We start from the raw sequence: 18,952 nt of genomic DNA on the forward strand, positions 1-18,952 counted from the left end.
TGTCTTGTTGTTGGTGTATAGGAATGCCACTGACTTCTGTGCATTGATTTTATATCCTGCCACTTTACTGAATTCCTGTATGCGTTCTAGCAGTTTTGGGGTGGAGTCTTTGGGGTTTTCCACATAAAGTATATCATCTGCAAAGTGTGAGAGTTTGACGACTTTGATGATTTGGATGCCTTTTATATCTTTTTGTTGTCTGATTGCTGTGGCTAGGACTTCTAATACTATGTTGAATAGCAGTGGTGATAGTGGACATCCCTGCCGTGTTCCTGACCTTAGGGAGAAAGCTCTCAGTTTTTCCCCATTGAGAATGATATTTGCTGTGGGTTTTTCATAGATGGCTTTTATGATATTGAGGTATGTACCCTCTATGCCTATACTCTGAAGAGTTTTGATCAAGAAAGGATGCTGTGCTTTATCAAATGCTTTTTCTGCATCTCTTGAGAGGATCATATGGTTCTTGTTCTTTCTTTTATTAATTGATTTGCAGATGTTGAACCAACCTTGCAGCCCAGGGATAAATCCCACTTGGTCGTGGTGAATAATCCCTTTAATGTACTGTTGTATTCTATTGGCTAGTATTTTGGTGAGAATTTTTGAATCCATGTTCATCAAGGATATTAGTCTGTAGTTCTCCTTTTTGATGGGGTCTTTGTTTGGTTTTGGGGTCAAGGTAATGGTGGCCTCATAAAATGAGTTTGGAAGTTTTCCTTCCATTTCTGTTTTTTGGAACAGTTTCAGAAGAATAGGTATTCTTCTTTAAATGTTTGGTAGAATTCCTCTGGGAAGCCATCTGGCCTTGGGCTTTTGTTTGTTGGGAGATTTTTGATGACTGCTTCAATTTCCTTAGTGGTTATAGGTCTGTTCAGGTTTTCTATTTCTTCCTGGTTCAGTTTTGGTAGTTGATACATCTCTAGGAATGCATCCATTTCTTCCAGATTATCTAATTTGCTGGCATAGAGTTGCTCATAATATGTTCTTACAATTGTTTGTATTTCTTGGGTGTTGGTTCTGATCAGGGAGAGAGAATCTTAAGCAGGCTCCGTGTTGAGCCTGATGTGGGGCTTGATCCCACAACCTTGAGATCATGACCTGAGCTGAATTCAAGAGTTGGGACGCTTAACTAACTGTGCCATTCAGGCACCCCCATCTCAGGATCCTTAATTTAATGAAATCTAAAGTCCCTTTTGTCATGTACATGAACATATTCACAGGTTCCAGGGATTAGGGCATGGACATCTTTAGGGGGCCATTTGGTTAGCATACCTAGAAATGTGTACATATGTGTTGAGACTTTTTCAGCTTATATTTTTAGATTGTAACTTTACATTTAAGCAGATTAATTATTAAGGACTTGGTACCCACCCCCCCCCCCAAACATTTGAAGCCAGTGGCTTCCATTCATTTTTAGCCATGATCCTCAATCAAATATTTTACATCTTCACCCAGCATGGGTGTAATGTATGTGCGTATTTATTGTGTGTGTCTATAGATGAAACAAGCATTTCATATAGTGTTTTCCTTACTGCTTGTGATACACTTCTCATTTTCTTATTCTATTTCTATTTTTTATTTAACTATTTGTTCAATTTATGGAATTGGTTTCATAGTTCATTAATGCATCCCAACAATTTGAAAAATTGTATTACAGTGGAGATAATGTAATGAAGAAAACAAAACACATGTTTTCTTCATGCGTGTTACAGTCTAGTGGGTCTAAAAAGACAAGAAAAAGTTAGGAAGTATACAGTAAGTCAAATAGTATGTGCTGTAGGGAAAAATAAAGCAGGGTAAGACAAATGCGGAGAATCAAAGGTGTATGGGAGTGGGGAGGAATTATTTTATATTGGGTGGTGAGGAAGGCCGTACCCAACTGAGCAACATTTGAGTGGGGATCTAAAGGGAATGAATGAAAAAGCAAGCCTTGCAACTTTCTGGGAAAAAGCCTTCCAAGCCGAGTTTAACTCCCCTCTTCCTCTTCAGGGTTGCCTTTGAGAGTCTGTGCTGTGCTCTGTTTCTTTCCTTCTCCCAGGTTTCTTCTCGGTCATATGAGATTAGTTTTCCCTTTTCCTTTTCTTTCTAGAGCCCTGAATTACTACCAGGTTTAGAATAATGAATGTTAGTATTCCAGCCACTTCCCAAATTTACTCTTGGAAGATAATTCCTGCCAGGACCTGAAGTACTGTTTCCTTTCTACAATCTGAGCTTTTGTAACCTAGTGGTAGAATCCCTCTTGTCATAAGCCTACTGAAGAAAAGGTGAGTAGGCTTTTAATTGATGTTATTGTAGGATGGAGTGTAAATTGTCTTTGTGGCCTGCAGCCATTTGATTTCAAACTTACAGCTCTCATATTAAATTACCAAATTTATGGTTCTAAATTTAGGGTCATATTTACATTTAGTTGGTAAGAGTCTGTTGACCCCATTCTTTGCTTCCAGTTGCATGGAAAACATAAAAGGATAAATGACATTGTACAGACATGACCGTGCCCCTGGTTTATTGAGGCGTTATCCTATGGCCTAGATGTGAAATCCTGACATTTCTCTACCTGAGTATTTGCTTGTCCTCATCTCTGAATATTGCTTTTTCTTATAGGCAGCAAGAATCAAAATGAGATGGAGACACTTCAAAAAGTTGCATTGAAATACCTTTCCCATGAAGGACTATCCTGCTGGCAAATCTGGAAACAGGTTGCAAGTGATTTAACCAGGTGTCTTCAGAGAAAGCGTTCCCAGTTACTACAAGGTGATTCTGTTCAGGTTTCTGAAAATGAAAATAGTGTAATGAATCATAAAGGAAATGGCTCCACTTACACTGTAAATCAAGAGTGGTCAATTTTGAGAACCCGGGACTCTTGTGGGAATACATACCTGCGTGAGTCACAGAATCAGAGTAGAGGTCAGCAAGTTAACGTGAAAAATAACCGGGATATATGTGAGGCCTTCATGCAGAAATCACCGCTTACCAATCATATTAACACTGACACAGAACAGAAACCTTACAGATTCAACAAATGTGGCAAAATCATGAGTGATGGCTTCAATCATCATGTACCCCCAGGAGAGGAATTCCATCCATGTCATGAGTGCGGAAAGGGTCTCAGTTATAGCTCGGTGCTTCCACATCATCAGAATGTTCACACAAGAGAGAAATGCTCTAGTCACAGCTCACATCTGCGGACCCGTCAGAGAATTCGCCCAAGAGAGAAACTCAATAAATGTCATGGATCTGGTGATTGCTTTAATAAGAAGAGCTCTTTCCATCCACTTACCCACACAGGGGAGAAGGCCTATAGATGTGATAGTTGTGGCAAGGGGTTCAGTAGCAGCACAGGCCTTATCATTCATTACAGGACTCACACTGGAGAGAAACCTTATAAATGTGAGGAGTGCGGGAAATGCTTTAGTCAAAGTTCGAACTTTCAGTGCCACCAGAGAGTCCACACTGAAGAGAAACCGTATAAATGTGAAGAGTGTGGTAAGGGCTTCGGTTGGAGTGTTAATCTTCGTGTTCATCAGAGAGTCCACAGGGGTGAGAAACCCTATAAATGTGAGGAGTGTGGGAAAGGCTTCACTCAGGCCGCACACTATCACATACATCAGAGGGTCCACACTGGGGAGAAACCTTATAAATGTGATGTCTGCGGTAAGGGCTTCAGTCACAATTCGCCGTTAATATGCCATCGGAGAGTCCACACTGGAGAGAAACCGTACAAATGTGAGGCGTGTGGGAAAGGCTTTACCCGCAATACAGATCTTCACATCCATTTCCGAGTTCACACGGGAGAGAAACCCTACAAGTGTAAGGAGTGTGGGAAGGGCTTCAGTCAGGCTTCTAATCTTCAGGTCCATCAGAATGTCCACACTGGGGAGAAACGATTCAAATGTGAAACGTGTGGGAAGGGCTTCAGTCAGTCATCCAAGCTTCAAACCCATCAGAGAGTCCACACAGGAGAGAAGCCGTACAAATGTGATGTGTGTGGGAAGGACTTCAGTTACAGTTCCAATCTTAAACTGCACCAAGTGATTCACACTGGAGAAAAACCATATAAATGTGAGGAATGCGGGAAGGGCTTCAGTTGGCGATCAAATCTTCACGCCCATCAGAGAGTCCACTCTGGAGAGAAACCCTATAAATGTGAGGAGTGTGATAAGAGCTTCAGTCAGGCTATAGATTTTCGGGTACACCAGAGAGTCCACACTGGAGAGAAACCATACAAATGTGGTGTTTGTGGTAAGGGCTTCAGTCAGTCCTCTGGTCTTCAATCCCATCAGAGAGTCCACACTGGGGAGAAGCCATACAAATGTGATGTCTGTGGAAAGGGTTTTAGGTACAGCTCGCAGTTTATATACCATCAGAGAGGCCACACTGGAGAAAAACCTTATAAATGTGAGGAATGTGGGAAAGGCTTCGGAAGGAGCTTGAACCTTCGCCATCATCAGAGGGTCCACACAGGAGAGAAACCCCATAGATGTGAGGAGTGTGGTAAGGCCTTCAGTCTCCCCTCAAATCTTAGGGTCCATTTGAGTGTTCACATTAGGGAAAAACTGTTTAAATGTGAAGAGTGTGGGAAGGGCTTCAGTCAGAGTTCACGTCTTCAAGCCCATCAGAGAGTCCACACTGGAGAAAAACCGTACAAATGTGATGTATGTGGTAAGGACTTCAGTCACCGTTCACGTCTCACATACCATCAGAAAGTCCACACTGGCAGGAATCGTTAAAAGTGAAGAATGTGTTAATGGCTTCGGTCAGGATGTACATCATCACGTGTTTGGAGAGTCCGGGCTGGTAATAAACTATCAAGCATTGAGAAGAAAGGGTTTTCTTCAGATAGAATCTTTCTAACAAATCCATTAAAATAATGGCATGGAACCATAATAACAGGGATAGAACTAATATTCAGGGGAGGAATGGCTTGTGACCCTCTTGGCAAGATCCATGTGATATAAATGGTCTTTAAGAGTGAATATATGCCTAAAGATAATGCATGGAAAGGATATTTGCCATATACTAGCTAGTTTTTTGGGGGTCAGGGAAGTTTTTGGATAATTTTCCCTTTAACTTACATTTTATACTTACTTACAGTGACTATTATTTTTACTGAAGCTGTAAAGCTATGAAAAATGAATAAAATTACTAAAATTTCCTGTAACCAAGAACTCATAATATGATTGCTTTATTTCATATGGTATATTGGATTAAAATTAAATAGATCCCCATTGATGAATCTTGGATCTTCAGAAGTAAATTGGTATCTGCTGCAGATGTATATAAAAGAATGGTCATTGTGTCATTGTTCATAATAGCAAACATAAACAATCAAATGGATTGCCAAGGTATTTTATGATTTATTAATCCAGTGGAACACTATGCAAACATCAAATGGGAAAAGGTAAGTTTGTAGTTAAGGATGTTGGAAGATGTCCAGAATATATTAACCTGAAAAAACAAAGCATGGGATTTTTGTGTTACTAATATATATATATACACACACTAATATATAATGTATATATATAAATATATATATTTACATTTCTTTAAACTTACTGTTTTGAAATAATCTAAAACTTCACAAAAAAATGTAAAAATTATATAAAATCTCTTATATACCCTTTACTCAGATTCACCAGTTAACATGTTTGAGTCTTTCTTTGCATGTACGTGAATGTCTGTTCTTCACAGTAGGGAATGGTTTTTAGAAATCAAGACGTGGGAAATAGATACGTTACTGAGGGGGTGGAGATGATAAATAGGTAGATAGGGCGGTGGGTAGGGAAATACATAGGTAGAATGAATCATGAGTTTATACTTGTACCACCAATTTTTTTTTTTTAAGATTTTATTTATTTATTTGAGAGAGAGAGAATGAGAGAGAGCACATGAGAGGGGGGAGGGTCAGAGGGAGAAGCAGACTCCCTGCCGAGCAGGGAGCCCGATGTGGGACTCGATCCAGGGACTCCAGGATCATGACCTGAGCCGAAGGCAGTTGCTTAACCAACTGAGCCACCCAGGCGCCCTACCACCAATTTTTTAAAAGATTTTATTTAGAGAGAGAGCATGAATGGGGGGAGAGGCAGAGGGAGAAAGAGAATCTCAAGCAGACTCCATGCTGAGCATGGAGCCCAATGTGAGGCTAGATCTCACAACCCTGAAATCACGACCTGAGCTGAAATCAAGAGTCGGACACTTAGCTGACTGGAGCCACCCAGGCACCCCTCTACCACCAATTATTAATTTGACATCATAGTGTTCTTTCTAGCCTTCCCCCATTATAAATTGCATCTTTGTTCTCCAAGAATAAAAAATTTGGCTCCCAGCATCATCCACTTATTTACTGGAGAGTGTAAACATGCACCCAGCTACAACTTGGGGGTTCTATTCATGGAAAAAGAATGGGGTATTGGACAAGTGCCAGAGGTGATTTGAATGGCGTAGTCTTTCCACCATAACTTTTCCCATTCTCAGGGCATTGACTCTTTAAACCAAGTTAAATCTCACAGGACCATGAAGAAAAGTAACCAATAGAAAAATAAATCCAGAGATAGGCATATCCAAATGAGAACCCACCAGATAGTGATTCCTTGCTGATACTAGTGCTGCTAATGTGAAGGAATGGTACCTTGTGAAGGGCAGGTTGGGGAGCAGTTCTGGCCATTGACCAGCCCTGCATAACACACCATCTGCTATTCACCTCCCATTTCCCCCTATACTTCTCAGAGTGAGTCTGACAATTCTCAGGACATCAAGGACTGCATCCCTCCATTGCTTCTTGAGAGAAGTAAAGTATTTTAGGAGAAACTGGAGTTAGACCAAACAAGAATATTATTTACAAAGTGGTATATTGTAAATTAAAAAGCAGACTCTGGAACTAGACTTGTTCAGTTCAGCCATTTGCCAGTTGAGTAACTGCAAACAAGATGCTTAATCTCTCTGTTCCTCAGTTTGCTTGTGTGTTCAGTGTGGATGATAATATCTCTTCTGTTGTGAGGGTTGAAACTTTATGCCTGGCATATAGTAAGAGCTGTACAGTATTAGATATTATCTTCAATAGATAAAATTATTACTATATAGTTATGAAATTCTAAGCCAGGGAACGGTAAACTATAGGTTGTTGGCCAAATTCAGCCTCTATCCTATTTTTGTATGGCCTGAAAGCAGGAATTTCACCTGTAAAGAATTTTAAGGAGGAAAAAAAGTAAGGAGGAAGCAAAGAATATGGACTGCAAAGCCTAAAACATTTATTGTCTGGCCCTTTTAAAAAAAAAAAAGATTTATTTTAGAGAGAGTACACACACGGTGGGGAGAGGAGGGGCAGAGGGAAAGGGAGAGACAGTCCCAAGCGGACTCTACTGAGTGCAGAAGCCCACGCTGGGCTTGATCTCAAGGCCCTGAGATCAGGACCTGAGCCAAAACCAAGAGTCGGATGTTTAACTGACTGCGCCATTTAGGCGTCCCACAAAAAAAAAAAAAAAAAAAAAAAAAGTTTTTTTTTAAAATAAGGAAAGAAGGAAAAGAAGCAGAAAACAAACGCTAATATCACCCGAGAACGCACTGAACTGCAACAGTTTATACGTTTAAGGGGGGAAAAAGTGGCAACCTAGAGCAATCGGAACCTTGCTGAGGATTCTGGGAAATGTAGTCCGCCAGAGCCGGGCAGTCAGAGCCACTTGCGCTACCGCGCGGAGGCGCTATAAGCCCGTGTTCCGCTAGGGATCCTGGGAAGCGTGGTCCCGGAGCTGCTACCGGTCCAGGGGCTTGTGCTGCGGGAGGGCGAAGCCCCGGTCAGTGGTACCTTCTGGAACGTGAGTCAGGCTGAGCCTCTGCGTCTCTGCCCAGTTCGCCTGGGCGTGAGACCTGCAGGTGCCGCCCTCGCTCTCAGGGAATAGAAGCCTCGGAGGGCAGGGGCGGCGGGGGGGCGTCACCTTGGTTTTAGGGCGGGTCGCGCGTCCCTGACTTGGCGGGCGGGGGTCGCGACCTCGGTTTCCCTGGCCTTCCACACTTCTACACGTTCTGCCGCCTTCTAGCGACACGTTCGTAGACTTGCTTAATTTCTCCGTTTCTCCTTCGTAAAGTGGAATTAAGGGTAGTTCCTCCATAGGAGGCGTGTAGTGAGGTTTACGTGAAGCGTGAAGATGCTTGGAAGCTATCCTGGCAGGGGAACAGTGGCCGGTTGTTACCAATCGGCGTTTTCTTTCCGAGAAGCTCTCAGCCCCTGAAAACTTCTGTGAGCCCGGGATGGGTTCAGAGCTGCAGCTGCAGCGTCGCTGGCACTTCTCTGAGTCCCCGCGGGAAGCAGGGCTGTTTAGGATTCCTCCTGACTCCCCATGACCACACCCCTCTTTTTTAAAGGAAGGATTGGTCTCACCCCAGCTGGTGCCTGGGCTTGTCCACCGTGATTTATTCTGGACCAGGGGGAAAAAAAATTGTGATATCTCCCAGCCTCTTTTCCCTTCTCCGCCCCCGAGTTCCCAGAGGGTGCAGAGAGGAGGAGGGAGTGACCCCCTGCCTCCTGCTGGTAACAGTGTCCCACCGTGAGAGAATTTAACATGATGTGCCATTTCTTTCTTTTTTATATGATCTTATTTATTTGAGAGAGAGCATGAGCGGGGGGAGGGGCAAAGTGAGAGGGAGAAGACTCCCCACTGAGCAGGGAGCCCGTGGCGGGCGGCGGGGGGGGGGGGGGCTCCATTCCTGGACCCTGAGATCATGATCTGAGCGGAAGGCAGATGCTTAGAAGGCAGGTGCTTAACCGACTGATCCACCCACGCTCCCTGCTGTGCCATTTCTGCTCTCAAGTGGGGAACAGACTTCCTTCACTCCTAAGCAGATATTTTTCTACTGGGCACATGTTCAAATGTTTATAGAATAAATGGCAGTTAGATGAGACCTGTGTTGAAGAATGAGTAATAACAATTTGGTGACATGTTGAGTGCCACATAGCTTTATATGCATCAATTAACTTAATCTTCCTAACACACAAATCTTCTGTGATTATTTGTATTTTACAGATGACAGCGTTGATAGGTGAAGAACTTAAGTTACTTATTTTCCCAAAGTCCAAAAACAGGGAAGAGACAGAACTGGGAATTTGAGCACAGGCTGTCTGGGTTCTTGACCTTTATGCCATACACTTTTTCAGCCCTAAAATGGTAATTATGGGGCATCCCAGTTGGGTGGGGGCTGGCAGCCCAGGGGTGAAAGAATTCATCCAAGGCAGAACAGAGGAGATAGAAGTTTATCGAATACACTGCAAGAGAGGAGCAGGCAGGACAGCAAAAGAGAGACTGTTTGCCCCTGGGCAGTGGTGAGGGGCCACAGTTTTAGGGCTGAATAAGGAAGTGTGGAGATGTATGGAATTTTCCCTTTTCTGGTAATCTTAGGCACTGTGCCTGGTTGTAAGTAGCCCACTGGTTAGTTAGGGACTATGGCCATTTTGAGGTGGGTCACTTAATGAGTCTGTTTGCACTAGCTTGGTGGTCATTGTGGGTCCTTTTGCCTTGCTCAAGGTTTCATTGCTCAAGCCTGTTGCCAAAACACAGCCTCTACAGTAATCCCTATGTCTAAAGGAGGGAGGCCATTTGGTAATAATTTGGGACCTTAAAGGACCTGAAAGCTATGCTCATTTAATTACTTTCTTATTTTCTATGACACTCTGTTTTCTGATTATGGCGGTAGTTTGTGCTTATCATAGAGAAGTAGAGAAATAGATGAAGAAGGCCAAAAATGATCCATAATCCCAGGATATAGAGACAGCTGTAAACGTGTTAATGTATTTCTTTTTAGTTATTTCTATGTATATGCATTTTTCTATGCTTCTCGGGAGTTGTATCACACTTGTAGTATTTTTATATTTGGTAACTTGTGATTGTGAACATTTTCAAACACAGATACAGACAAAATACTATAATGAATTCTCACATCCATCAACCTTGGTCCACCTTCAACTGTTAGTCTAAGTTTTGTCCATCTTGCCATATAATCCTCCCTCCCTTTTTTTGCTTGAATATTTTAATGCAAAAAAAAAAAATCCAGACATTGAGGCAAGAGGATTTATACTAGATTATCATAAATATATGGACGTCGAGGGAGAGAGGACATAAACAATTCCAAAGTTTTTATGTGGTGATTAGGAAAATGGTGGTTAGTGAGAAAGCTAGGAGCCCTGTAAGACTTGCAGTTAAAGAGGGGCGCCTGGGTGGCTCAGTTGGTTAATCATCCAACTCTTGATTTCGGCTCAGGTCATGATCTCAGGGTCGGGAGATTAAGCCCTGTGTCAGGCTCTGAGCTCGGTGTGGAGTCGGCTTGGGATTCCCTCTCTCCCTCTCCCCCATCCCTCTCATGTGTGTTCTCTTTCTCTGTCTCTCAAATAAATAAATAAAATCTTTAAAAAAAGAGTTGCAATTAAAGAAAAGAACATGACAAATTTAAGAGTCTCATGCTCTACCGACTGAGCTAGCCGGGCAAGAACGTGACAAATTTAGTTTGTGCCTTTGGAATTTAATTTGCTCTTGGTTTCCTGAAGACAAATTAAGGGACAAAACAGTAAAAATGATCCATATAGATATTTTTGTCCTTTATCTCACTCTGTGGCTATATACAGAAGCCACAGCTTTTTCGGAGTATTCAAAAATTGATAGACATTTACTGATAATACTTCCATGTCCTAAAACAAACTTTCTTAGAAACAGACCAGGACTAACGCATCATCTCTGGATTTATCACCACGTCATAATAATGAAGGTGGTGAAAAGAATAACTAGCATTTATTGGGAGCTTATTATGAGTCAGGCAGAGTTTCCAGTGCTTTTTATATATTAACTCATTTATTCCTCAAAAGAACCTTGTTATTATCCCCACGTTACAGATGAGATACAAGAAGATAAGTGGTCTCCAGAAGATCACTCAGCCAGTAACTACGGCACTGAACTAAAACCATCAGGTCTTTTTTTTTTTTTTTAAAGATTTTATTTATTTATTTGACAGAGAGAGACACAGTGAGAGAGGGGGAACACAAGCAGGGGGAGTGGGAGAGGGAGAAGCAGGCTTCCCGCAGAGCAGGGAGCCCGATGCGGGGCTCGATCCCAGGACCCTGGGATCATGACCTGAGCCGAAGGCAGACGCTTAACGACTGAGCCACCCAGGTGCCCCTAAAACCATCAGGTCTTAACATAGCACCTCCCCATCGCCCCTTCCCCCCCACCCCCCGCCATGTTTTTCTTAACAGTATCAATCACCAGCTGACACATGATGCACATATCTGTTGGTTGGTGAATTATCTGTCTTCCCACCTATGATATCAGCTTCACGAGAGCAGGGACTTTGTTCACTGCTGTGTCTTTAATATATGGAATTGTGCCTGGCACGTAGCAGATGCTCAATAAGTATTCGTTGAATGTATGAATGAATGTGCTTGGTGAGTAGTAATGAGGCTCTCAGCTAATATAATACAGGATGTGTCTTTATGAACTGTTCATTCGGTCATTTATATATATGTGTGTGTGTGTGTGTACATATAATTATAAATATATATCTTTATAATATTTATATATTATATTTATATAAATAATACTATATATTTATAATACATACATGTATATATATATATATATTTTTTAATCTCTATTAAGTGCCTGCTACATGTCATGAACTCTTCTGGGCACTGGAGAAAGAGCAGTGACCAAAATAATGCAGCTTACCTTCTGAAAAAGTGGATAGATATAAGCAAGATAAAGAAAACATCCATTAGTATGTTAGAGAGTGCTGAGACCAAGTATAAAAGGGGAGTGAATGGGACCAAAAGGGAAGTGGTGGGGTGGGGGGGTTTCAGTTACATAAATACGTCCGTGGAATAACATTTGAGTAAGGAACTGATGGTGCTGTATAAACAAACAAATAAATAAGTAACTTTAAAAATTAAATAAATACCGGGCACCTGGGTGCCTCAGTTGGTTAAGCGACTGCCTTTGGCTCAGGTCATGATCCTGGAGTCCCGGGATCGAGTCCCGCATCGGGCTCCCTGCTCGGCAGGGAGTCTGCCTCTCCCTCTGACCCTCCCCCCTCTCATGTGCTCTCTCATTCTCTCTCTCTCAAATAAATAAATAAAATCTTAAAAAATAAATAAATAAATAAATAAATACCTAAATAGGGTTTGCTTTACCCAGAGCCCAGGATTGACCCTTTTATGATTATTTTACCGTTAAGGATGACTGTGATGTTGCTTGAACAAAGCAAATAAAATAGGAAACCCAGAGGAAGAAATTGGAAGATAGAGTTCATCCTGTCCTTCTCCCAATTAGGAACAGCCTCAGAATTTTACAGCTCAGAGGAACCTCAGAGATTGAAGAGTCCAATCCTTGCCCGATGGAGTGTTTTTTCAGTCATTTTTTGATTCCTTGTGTTTTCAGTACTCAGTATATTCTGGGTACTGGGGAGAGAAAGGTGTGTTAATCATCTCATAGGCAAAACAGATGCTTAACCACTAATTATCCCCGTGGTTGCCCCCTGGTGATGGAAGGCTTCTCGGAGTCCAGAAGTGGAGAGCCGAGCCAGGGACCCCAGACCTCACTTCCTTTCTCTCACTAAACACTGTGAAATGTCAGGTCTCCTTGCAAAACCCTGTTACTGAGCAGAGCAGTAGAGGGAGGCAGAAAGAGGGCCAGCACAACGGAATTGGTGTTATGAATTGAGATTTTGTCCAGGTTTTGAGAAGTGGATCCATTGCTCTCATCTCTACTCGAGTACTTCTTTTTTTTTTTTTTTTTTAAGATTTTATTTATTTGAGAGAGAGAGAGAACACAAGTGGAAGGGAGGGGTAGAGGGAGAGGAGGAAGCGGGCCTCCTGCTGAGGAAGGAGCCCGATGCGGGGCTCGATCCCAGGACCCTGAGATCATGACCTGAGCTGAAGGCAGAAGCTTAACTGACTGAGCCACGCAGGCACCCCTCTACTCGAGTACTTCTGTCTGAAGTAGGAAGAGCCACGAACATGAGTGGATGCCACATATTGGATGCTTATTTGTGTGTGTTGTGTTCATGGAAACCTCCTAACAACTCTATAGATGCTAGATACTGTTATGATCCTATCTTACAGATGTAGAAAGAGGCACAAAGAGCTAGGAAGTCAGAAGAGTCGATGGTAGAATCCTGACTAACTGGCTCCAGTATCTCCCAGCAGATCACTTTCAGCAGACCTGTGCCCTCGGTCTCCCCTTTCTCTCATCCCAAGGGACAGCCTTCCTACGTCCTCTTCATGTTTGTGGTTAGAAACACGGAGACCATATAAAAACACGAGCTCTGGAGTCAAAGTTGGATTCAGGTCCATTGTCATCTCTCATAAGCTCTGGGACCTTCAGTAACTTAATCTTGTGAATCCCCCTCTTCCTCATCCATTACATGGGAGCAATAATCATCATATCATCACTTATTGAGAGTTTATATAATGTGCCAGGCACTGAGCCAGGGCTTTTTTCTTTTTTTGCTGTTTTTTGAACTTTAGGTGTATTTCACATATCATACCATTTACCCTTTTAACGTATATTCACAAGGTTGTATGACCACGACCACTATCTAATTCCAGAACATTTTCATCACCCCAAAAAGAAACCCCCCACCTCTTAGCTATCACCCCTCACTCCCTGCTCTCTGAGCCCCTTGCAACCACTAATTCACTTTCTGTCTCTGGATTTGCTTAGGCAGCTTTGCTAGACTTGCTCACGTAATCCCCAGAGCAACACTATTCATTTAAATAAGAGACTGTCAAGTTTTTGTTTCAAATGAAAACATCTAGAAGTCCTAATTTTAATTAGTTTTTCCTTACTACAGTGAGCATAGGAGAGGAGCAGTTACCACTGAGACTCTTCTAGCTGCGTGAGGAAAACTCAAGTATTCAAACCTCCTACAAAACCAGATACTGATGTCAATTAAACATCATTTCAAGACAACAGGTTATTAAGTAATATAGCCAGTCAGATTATGGGCTTTCAGAGATAAAGGTGAATTTCTTTCTTTTTTATTTTAAAGATTTTATTTATTTATTTGACAGAGAGAGAGATAGCGAGAGAGGGGACACAGGCAGGGGGAGTGGGGGAGGGAGAAGCAGGCTTCCCGCTGAGCAGGGAGCCTGACGCGGGGCTCGATGCCAGGACCCCGGGATCATGACCTGAGCAGAAGGTAGATGCTTAACCGACTGAGCCACGCAGGCGCCCCCTACTTGAGTATTTTAAAAGATTTTATTTATTTGAGAGAGAGCAGGAGAAGGAGCAGAGGGAGAGAGAGAGAATCTCCAGCAGAGCCTGACTCGGGACTTGATCCCAGGACCCTGGGATCACGACCTGAGCCGTAGGCAAATGCTTAACGACTGAGCCACCCAGGCGCCCCAAAGGTGAATTTCTTAAGACTAAGAATTGTAAGGGGCGTCTGGCTGGCTCAGTCGGTGCAGTGTGTGACTCCTGATCTCAGGGTTATGAGTTTAAGCCCCACATTGGGGGTAGAGTTTACTTAAATAATAGATGGATAAATAGATAGAAGGAAAGAATTGAACAGGCTCTGAAATCTGGATGTCTTATAAAAGACTCCTTTACTGGAAATGATGGCAGAAGACATTTGCAAAGACAAATTTATGATTATAAATTTATATATTTATATACATATATATATAATCATAATTTTGTTACATCACCTACTTTTTTTTGCAGCTGCAGGGGAATCAGCTATAAGAGTTTCTCCCTCTACTCACATGTTGACCCTCACAACAGTCCCATGAGGGAAGCACTATTATGCACTTTTGTAGGTGACAGATTTGAGGCACAGATTTGTTTACAATTCCCACAGAGCAGCCATCTGGGCAGGGCCTACGTCTCATGGCTTTTTTCTTTGTCAGTTCTGCCTTCCCAGGACTCTGCCCTCTCCCAGAAGCAGCAGGAGAAAATGACCAAGTTTCAGGTGAGTTGAGTTTTGATTTTTGTCAAAATTGCATGCCTTTTTCTCAAAGATTAGACACATCTTTTTTCTCTTCTATGGGAAGGATAAAGGAGGAAAACAGGTATTTGTTATATGCCAGTTCTTTTTTTATTGGTTCTCTTTTTTTGTTTCTATCCTTAGCTTTTGTTTTGGTTTTGGCTTTGGTTTTATTTTAGCATCATCTTCATTTCACAAATAATAGCTCAGAAATTTATAGATTTCAGAAAATTAAAAAAAAAAACAACCCACATTACTACACTGCGTATGTCAGCTGTTTTCCCCATGCTATCTTTATAAAGTTATAATTGCAGTATATGTACAGTTTCCAATTTTATATTTTCGCTTACTGTTACTATTTGAGTTTTTTTATGATTCAGCATTCTTTTATGTGCTCATCTTAAAAGGGTTTCTAGGAGCGCCTGGGGGGCTCAGTCGGTTAAGCGTCTGCTTTTGGCTCAGGTCATGATCGCAGGGTCCTGGGATTGAGCCCCACGTTGGGCTCCTTGCTCAGCGGGGAGCCTGCTTCTCCCTCTCCCTCTGCCGCTCCTCCACCCCACCTCTGCTTGTGCACATACTCTCTCTTTGTTTCAAATAAATAAAAATAAAATCATTTTTGAGTTACAGTTTACATATGATTTACATATAATAAAGCATCTGATCAATTTTGATGAATATGCACACCCACATGACCACCTCCACAATCTAGATGTAAACCATTTCTGTCACCACGAAAAGTTCTGGTTCCCTCGTGTCCCTTCCCAATTAATCCCAGTCCCACACACCTGTCTGTAGGCAATGACCAATTTACTTTATGTCACTACAGATTAGATTAATCTTAAATTACTTGAGTTTCGTATGTTGGTCTTCAACCCTCTCGGGAGCCTCCCAGCTGTAATCTGAAATGGGCCCTGTACGCGGGAGGCAGGGAGAGATGGAAGAAAGGGGCAGGCCACTCCAGGTTGGTAGGTGGCAATTTTACTAAGCAAAGGGAACTTACCTGTGGGGCTTGTCTTGGGCGGCAACAAGACAAATGGATCCCCTCAGCTGCCCTCCAAATCTTAGAAGTTTATAAAGAGGCCCTAACTGTCCTCAGTATACCGTGCAGGTGTTTTCAACACCACATCATTATCTCAAATCTGTATCTTTGGAGCAGTCTGTGGGAGCAGGAAAGACAAGCAGAACCTACATCCCAAGGACAGGAGGGGGTGAGGAGCCTCTGAGTGCCAGGGTCCAGCTCACGGGTCATTTGGCAGTCATGTCTTTTTGATGATGTCCCCCCACATCATGTAAATGAAGTTATACAGTGTGTACTCATTTTGTGTCTGGCTCCATTTGTTCATCATAATGTTTTTGGACCCAAATCAATAGTCCTTTTTATTGCTGCATAGTATTTCATAGTGTGGGTTTTCCACGATTTGGTTATCCATTCACTCATTGATGGACATTTGGGTTGCTCCTTGTTTTTGGCTATTGAAAATAAACTATAAGCATTTGTGTGCTAGACTTTTGGATGAACACAGGCTTTCTCTCTCTCTCTCTCTCTCTCTAAGTAACTAGGAGGAGAATATAATCTTTGGGTCATATGCTTAACTTTTTAAGAAATTGTCAAATCATTTTCCATTGTGATTGCATCTTTTATATTCTTTCCCCAAGGTGTTAGAGTTCCAGTTCGCTCCACACTTTTTCTAACATTTGATATTTTCAGTCTTAAATTTTAGTTATCCTAATGACAGTTATGTTGTGATATATCATTGTGGCTTTCATTTGTATTTTCCTGATGCCTGAGATGTTGAATGTCTTTTTTCTGCTTTTTGGTCATCTGCATCCTTCTTTTTGAAAGGTTTGTTCAGTGCTTTTGCTTATTTTTAAATTTAAGTTGTTTATTTGTATTGAATTTTAGTAGTTCTTTTAATATTCTGAATACAAGTCCTTTTGACCCATGAGCATTTAGATCTTCTTTCATTTATATCTTCTTTCATTTATCTGGGTCTTATTTCTTTCCCTCAGTCATGTTTTATAGGTTTCAACATGTGGGTTTCTTACATGTATCTTGTTAAATTTATCCCTAAATGATTTATGTTTTTGGGGTGCTATTCTGAATGCTGTTGTTTTTGAAATTCAATTTCTATTTGTTTGTTGCTAGAATATAGAAATGTAACTGACTTTTGTATCTTGACTTTTCTAAATTTGCATATTAAATCTAGAAATGTTTTTCTAACCTGTCAAGATTTTCTACACAGACATCAGTAAATAAAGAGTTGTATTTTTTCCATTCCTGTCCCCATCGTGTAGACTGCTTTTTCTTTTCTTATTGCACTGGCTAAAACTGTTAGAACAATTTCGCTATATATAGCCTTTCCTTGTTCTTAATCTTAGGGAGAAAGCATTCAGTCTTCCACCACCTGGTGGGCTTTTTGTAGATGTCCGTCATTGAGGTTGAGGAAGTTCCCTTCTAGTCCTACTTTACTCAGAGTTTTTATTATGAATGAGCATCAACTTTGTAAGTGCATTTTCTTTTAACAGTCAGATAGTCATATATTCCTTTGGTTCAATTAGATTCTTTGGAACCTTGTTTTTTAAGCTTGATTAGGGTGGGGGTGGAGTAACCTTTATTCCAGAGCAGTGGCTCTCAGGAGCAGCTTTGCCCCACCATGGGACATTTGGCAGTGTGTGGACATTTTGGATTGTCAGGACTAGACGGTGGGTACCATTGACAACTACTGGGCAGAGGCCAGGGATGCTGTTAAACATCCTACAATGCACAGGATAGCGTCCAGCAATGAAGAATTACCTGGTGCAAAATGTCAACTGTTGAGAAACTCTGTTCTAGAGATAGTTTAGCCCTTCTACTGAAGTGTGGCCCTTTTGTTGCTGCCAAATGTCCCTAATGATCAGTGAGGGCTTTCCATTTTCGTTGTTTGGAATTCAGACACCTCTAAGTCCTACTGAGCTCTGGGAACCATTCAGCCCATCGCTCCTCAGATACTTTTTGCCTGGCCTGTGGAGTTTCCTCCTATATTTGCACAGTTTGGTTTTTAGCACTAGACTCAAAGGGATTCCTGGGCAGATTTCCAGTGCTTTTCTTATGCATAATTCCCATTCTGGAACTCTGCTCCACATTTTCCACCTATCCAGTCTCCCCATTCTGATTTTTCTGTCTCTTCAGTCCAGCAAGGCTCTGTTTGGGTTCCCCCTTCCAGCACTTGCAGTTCAAAAGTTATCGATAGGCAAATATTTAGGGTGATCATAGGGCTCACCCCATTTGTTTCCTTCATTTCAGAGATCAAAGTATTCTGCTTTCAGTGTCTGAAAGCAGTTTGTTTCATTTTTTTTTCTATTTTACTACTTATGATAGAAGGACATGTTTGGTACCAGTTATTGTGTTAAAGCCAGAAACAGAGGTTTCTGTCACGTGCATTTTTGATGACTGCATCATATTTCAATGAATTGCTGTTCCTTAAAAAAAAAAATTCCCGGTGTGCCTGGGTGGCTCAGTTGGTTGGGCGTTTGATCCCAGGGTCCTGGGATCGAGCCCCACATCAGGCTCCCTGCTCAGCGGGAGTCTGCTTCTCCCTCTCCCTCTGTGCACTCTCATGCTCTCTCTCTGGTAAATAAATAAAATCTTTAAAAAATTTAAAAAATTCCCTAATCCTAGACATTTAGGTAGTTTAAGATTTTTTTTTTTTAAGATTTATTTATTTGAGCGAGAGAGAGCCTGGGACAGGGAGGAGTAGAGGGAGAGGGAGAGAATCTCAAGCAGAATCCCTGCTGAGCATGGAGCCCGACAAAGGGCTCAATCTCACAATCCTGAGGTCATGACCTAAGCTAAAATCAGGAGTCAGATGCTTAACCAACCGAGCCACCCAGATTTTTAAAAAATGTTTTAGAGAACACTGCTATAACAGTTTTCCTGCATAAAAGCTCTGTTCTCAAAAAGCAGTTCTGGAGACTGCCACTTCTGGAAAGATGGAGGAGATGTTATTCTTCCCACTAA

The 18,952-nt window shown here is 41.9% G+C and overlaps 3 protein-coding genes across 16 annotated transcripts in view; 2 read left to right on the forward strand and 1 right to left on the reverse strand.

Annotated features, from left to right (window-relative positions):
* Positions 1 to 5,488, forward strand: part of ZNF227 (zinc finger protein 227) — a 14,803-nt gene extending 9,315 nt beyond the window's left edge. For 5 of the 6 annotated variants that reach the window (XM_031026628.2, XM_031026630.2, XM_031026629.2 and 2 more), the window contains one exon: positions 2,599 to 5,485. In XM_031026628.2, the coding sequence (XP_030882488.2) occupies positions 2,599 to 4,724 (2,126 nt within the window). In that variant the 3' untranslated portion in view covers positions 4,725 to 5,485. Of the gene's footprint in view, positions 1 to 2,598 lie in introns of all 6 variants that reach the window. The other variant, XM_031026631.2, reaches the window with a different exon arrangement.
* The window catches only part of ZNF229 (zinc finger protein 229), a 474,727-nt gene that overhangs the window by 246,153 nt on the left and 209,622 nt on the right, over positions 1 to 18,952 (reverse strand). The gene's annotated exons all lie outside the window — the stretch shown is intronic.
* Positions 7,697 to 18,952, forward strand: part of ZNF233 (zinc finger protein 233) — a 24,128-nt gene continuing 12,872 nt past the window's right edge. For 2 of the 9 annotated variants that reach the window (XM_081807061.1, XM_081807068.1), the window contains exons 1-3: positions 7,738 to 7,805; positions 9,012 to 9,152; positions 14,879 to 14,940. In XM_081807061.1, the coding sequence (XP_081663187.1) occupies positions 14,926 to 14,940 (15 nt within the window). In that variant the 5' untranslated portion in view covers positions 7,738 to 7,805; positions 9,012 to 9,152; positions 14,879 to 14,925. Of the gene's footprint in view, positions 7,864 to 9,011; positions 9,153 to 13,821; positions 13,992 to 14,878; positions 14,941 to 18,952 lie in introns of all 9 variants that reach the window. The other 7 variants (XM_081807062.1, XM_081807065.1, XM_081807066.1 and 4 more) reach the window with 7 other exon arrangements.

Source organism: Leptonychotes weddellii, chromosome 16, assembly GCF_054177405.1.
Source record: "Leptonychotes weddellii isolate Sample4059 chromosome 16, ASM5417740v2, whole genome shotgun sequence".
Taxonomy (NCBI): Eukaryota; Metazoa; Chordata; class Mammalia; order Carnivora; family Phocidae; genus Leptonychotes; species Leptonychotes weddellii.